The 5,096-nt window shown below is 45.6% G+C and overlaps 1 protein-coding gene across 2 annotated transcripts in view; it reads right to left on the bottom strand.

Moving 5' to 3' along the window:
• Positions 1-5,096, bottom strand: part of RPS6KA5 (ribosomal protein S6 kinase A5) — a 224,144-nt gene that overhangs the window by 173,291 nt on the left and 45,757 nt on the right. For both annotated transcript variants that reach the window (XM_019518660.1, XM_019518661.1), the window contains exon 2: positions 1,023-1,094. In XM_019518660.1, the coding sequence (XP_019374205.1) occupies positions 1,023-1,094 (72 nt within the window). The remainder of the gene's footprint in view (positions 1-1,022; positions 1,095-5,096) is intronic.

Below are 5,096 nucleotides of genomic sequence, written 5' to 3'. Positions count from 1 at the left end.
GGCAGCCTGGCAGCAGCCTGGAAAAGCAGGCTCTGCCCAAGAAAAGCAGCAAGCCTGATCTCCACCCCTTCACCCCCGCCCCCTCCCCCAGAGCCTACCTGCCTGAGCTGTGCGGTGGCCTGGTGCTCCCCTCTGCAGCTGTGGTACCCCCTGGGACCACTCGACTTGGGTGCCTATGGGCAGGTGCCACCTGAGGAGAAGGGCTGCCGCTGCCACAGAGGGAAGCACCAGCCTCCCCACAGCCCAGGGACCATTCCGCCCATCAGGAGCTTGCCCTCCCCTCCCCACTGGAGAGGCAGGTAAGTCAGCATGGTGTGTACGTGACATGGGGGTTTAATCAGCCCTAAACTGAAGTGGCGTTTTTTTAAAACCCACAGCTTCAATTTAGGGCCCCCATCTCGTCTACATACACCCCTTGTTATCAATCCTCCATGGACAGAGAAGGGATATCAGGTCTCAAAAACTGTAAGTCCAGTGTCTTTCAATAGTTCTAAATATTCTCACACAAAAAGCACAAGCCTCCATCATCACAAAAAACACAATTCAATGCTGAATACTTTTGTTTATCCTCCTAAAAATAGTACTGTGCTTACAGGATAAAGTTATCAATGTTTGCTTCAAAACTGTAGTTGATGTAGGTACAGAATTTCCTATTTTTCTGGAAACTATGAACTTCAACAGTTGAAGAAATCTGAAACAATTAATAAAATCTTCAAGCCAACATCTTATATCTTAGAACCAGATCATAGATTTAGCTTGATTATATTGTCATGTGAGTCACCTCTCAATATTGTTCTATTTGCCCATCTGCACCTAAGGATGTTTCTTTTATATTAGAAATCTGACATGCTGTAATTTTGCATACTTGTTCTTTACATATTCCAGATTGTGCAATGAATAAACAACAGTGACAAATCTTCCTAGATAATATGCTCCAATTATAAAATAACAAATACAGGAAACAGTACTGTAGAAAATAATATTACTTCAAAAGGTCAACTTAGATAAAAATTAAGTCTTACCTCCTGTTCCAAGAACTTTCAGGAGTTCAAAGTTTTCAATTCCCACCTTCTCTGCATGGCCTGTCAAATTTGCTGAAAAAGAAAGAAAATCCCATGTCAAAGTTGTCACATATGAACCACAATGAAATGTCAAATTAATTGACAAATAACTGTAATTTGAGCAAAAATTTTCACGGAAGAAAAAGTAGCACAAAAAGGATATTTAAGACTGAATGTTATAACCATTTTAATTTGAAAAGCATGATGGATCAGACATTGGCCAGCAGTGTTCACTGAGTCTAGGCAGACGCTCTATGTCCTCCAGCCTGTGCCCTGCAACACAGAGGCAGCCTGAACTGCAAACAAAATTGTAACAAAATGCGGCTCAGCTCAAAGAACTTGAAAACTGCTGGCCTAAGGCTCTTCTTTAGAGAAGTAAGTAAGTCATGAGGTCCATATACACAAAACGTCTCAGAGAAACAACTTTATCTTTTTGGGGTAGCATCATACACCACCTTAGATAATAGACTTTTTGCCGTTCGATGGTGGTAGATGCAGAGGCCTACATAAATAAAGACAGTAAGACTGCTTTGCCAAACTGCACGCCTCTTGAACTAAAAAAACAGTATAGTTCCTTTTGCACAATACTGCAGCAAAGCTAATTAGCTCACCCACAATGCCGGAGGAACCATGTGGACAAATACTTGGGGGGAAAATGACTATAGTTTGAATCTTGGCTGCCTTCCTCAAATAATTTGTAGGACAAAATAAAAATAAAAATTACAGACCACCCAACATTACATTATTCTGTGAGCAAATTAAAATATTACATTACATAGGACGACTTTAGATAATACTTTGAAAAGTATTAATCATTAAGAAGAGCTGGGTAATTGCCAATTTAACTGAAACAGCACACACAGAGGTATACCATCTCTGCAATGATCTCAAGACTGTCATCAAAAGACAAGCCCTAATCACTCACTCCTGACTTACAAGGCAGTCCATTATAAAAGGTACGTGAATCTTCCAGTACAGAAAAATGACCTCTGAATTAACTACTGGTAGTAATAACACACTGTATTGATAAATTTCTCCATTTACAGCTCTCAAAGCATATTACAAACAGCATATGTAATGCCTGTGTATTTTATGTTTTCAGGATTTAAGTTTTTTGAAATACATACACTGCATTTACTCACATACCACCCACATCTTTCCCCTGCAAAATGAGCTCAAAACAGGTGTCTGTGTTTTAAGCAAGGAAGCAGATTTCTATGCTAGAATGGAGCATAGATGCACTGGACTGGCTGCCAGGGGCTCTGCTGCCTTCCCTTCCCTGGCACAGGTAGGAGCAGATTCTGCTGTTCAGTCACTTGCTCTGTCCTTGCAAACTCCACAGCTCAAGCTTTAACGTCTTTGCAGGCACTGGCCATTTGGCAGTGCCCATGATGGGGTTAAAGCTTGAGCTGCAAAGCTAGAAGGGTAAGTGATGCATACAGCCAGGTGCAGTTGGGCATGGTGAGCCCACGTCTGGCCGAGAAGACTGGGGAGGTGTGGGGGAAGGGAATAAATTCTTTCATTCTGCCTCCCCAAAACAAGGTGCATGTCTTATTTGGGGGGCTTCCTGTAGGTGACAAAGTATTTTTTGTGATTTGTTTGTAAAGCACTTCATATGAAATGGAAAGAGGTCTCAAGTACAGGTTCACTAGGGAGTGTTCTGGGTCCAAAGTTTTTAAACATTTTTATTCATGATTTAGATTCAGGAAGTGAGAGCTTCCTGATCAAGTCTACAGACGAGACAGAACTGGGAGGGATTCCAAACATTCTGGAGTAAAGAATCAGAATTAAAAAATGTCTTTATAAATTAGAGAATTGAGCTATGGACAACAACATGAAATTCAATAAAAAAAAAATGACAGATGTAAGGTGCTATGTCTACAGAAGAAAAACCAAATGTACAAAATACAGATTGGGGTATTTGGCTAGGCCCTTCTTTGCAGTACAAACACTTTGGTGAATCAACATGAGTCAGCAGTCTTAGCCAGTCATGGAGGGGAGGGGAAGGACCTGCAATTCTAAGTAGCAGTACTAACATAGGAGGTAATAACAGGTCTCTTCTCAATGACGGTTAGCACTCAGATGGAAGCACCATGCAAGTTTGTCCTCCAACATTTTAAGATTGTAGACAAACTGGAGAAGATCCCAAGGCAAGAAACTAAGATGAAAAACAGACTTCAACCCCCTGCATTCCAACCTAAGGTAAAACTGGAAGAACAGTGTGCTGAAAGGAAGCCATGATAATTTTCAAACACATGAAAGAACAACCATTCTCCCTTGCCACATTTGGCAACTGTTGATCCTTCCGGATCATGGTGTATGCATGAGAGGTCACCCTCTTTGACACATATGCCTAGGCAGGAGTTTTGGAGGAGTGGAGGCTGCCCAGACCTTCCATCCCCCCTTTAGGCTACCGAGACAGAATCCAAAGGCCAGACTAGATCCAAACATTTGGTGCCTCCACAGCTGTATTTATATAAACGTAGTTTGAATTGAACCCAGGTCTCCCGTCTGGCAGACAAGGATTTTACCACTGAACAACAGGGGACTCCCCTTTGCCACAGAGGGTATTACATAAAGCAACAGTTTTGAACTACAGCAAGGCAGTTTTAATCTTAGAGGAAGAACAAAAAACATTGCACACAAAAAGAAATAAACATATTTCTTACAGGAGTTGGAATGTTGTAGCCAGGACAGGCCAGGAAGTGTACCAGAAGCAAGAGGCTTTTTTGGCAATCTTTTATTGGATCTTTTATAGTTGGGTGAGATTGTCAGACAAGGATTTGGACATGCTGTCCTTCAGGGTCAGAACAGCAGGACAATGGAACCAGCTTCCCAGGCAAATTGTAGACTCTCCTTTTTTCAAAAAGAAGCTGGACAAGCATTTGTCTGGGATGGCGCAGGAACAGCACACTGCATTTATGGGGGGTAGACTAGACAACCCCCATACAAATGTAGCCAGCATGGGCTCTCGTCAGCTGCAGCAAGCAGCAGGCAACCCCCAGCACGCATGCCAAGCATGGCACACAAGGCCATTTTGCTCAGCATGCCAGGGCCAGCCCTGGCTCTGGGTAGCTGCTGCCAGTGATGGAGCCTGGGTTGCTCCCAGCAGGGCTTGCAGCATCCCAGCTGCCTGCTGGGAGCAGCCCAGGCTCCCGGCTGACACCAGCTACCCAGAGCCGGGGCCAGCTGCAGCCAGGAGGATGCAAACAGCTGCACCAGGCTTCAGAGCCCCGGGATCAGCTCCATACCCGGCGTGTGCATGCGCCTTAGAGCGGGCAGTGGGGGAGGGGCCTGAGGCAGTGCAAGACAGCGCAGCCCGTGCAGTCGCCACCAGCATGGAGCTGATGCCAGAGCTGTGGAGCCCGGCACAGCTGTTTGCAGCCTGCCCGCTGCTTGCTGCAGCTGACTAGAGCCCATGCTGGCTACAAGCTACTGAACCAGGCTCCAGAGACCAGTCACCAGCTCTATGCCACGAGCAGGGGAGAGACCAGGGTTGTGCTGCCTCAGGCCCCTACCCCACCACCTACTGACGTACAGGTGCAAGTGCCAGTACGGAGCTGATGCTGGGACTCTGGAGCCCAATGCAGCTGTTTGGAGCCTCCTGGCTGCAGCCAGCCCCAGCTCCGGTAGCTGCTGCCAGCCGGGAGCCTGGGCTGCTCCCAGCAGGCAGCTGGGATGCTGCAAGCCCTGCTGGAAGCAGCCCAGGCTCCAACAGCTACCCAGAGCCAGGGTACCTGCTGACAGCCACAGAACCCGGGCTGGGGGCAAGGGGCTTCGGGTGGGATACAATACAGGGTAGAAAAGAAGATGTCTGTGAAAAAGGAAATAGTTGATCAGGAAAACAGGAATAAGAGAAGCTAAAAAAGTGTGATGGGATGTCAGTGAAAATATAAATAGGTAGAAATTAGAAAAGCAAAAAGTAAAGCAGGGAAGGGGGATGGAGGGAAAAAGCAGGGGGGGGAAGCCTAAGGTATGGGGTTTTCAACCTTTTTTTAAGGAATGTACCCCTTCTGGGTACATTTCCAATGGAGG

This window comes from Gavialis gangeticus, unplaced genomic scaffold (assembly GCF_001723915.1).
Source record: "Gavialis gangeticus isolate Ggan-Ray unplaced genomic scaffold, GavGan_comp1, whole genome shotgun sequence".
Taxonomy (NCBI): Eukaryota; Metazoa; Chordata; order Crocodylia; family Gavialidae; genus Gavialis; species Gavialis gangeticus.
This window is presented reverse-complemented; position numbering and strand designations above follow the sequence as displayed.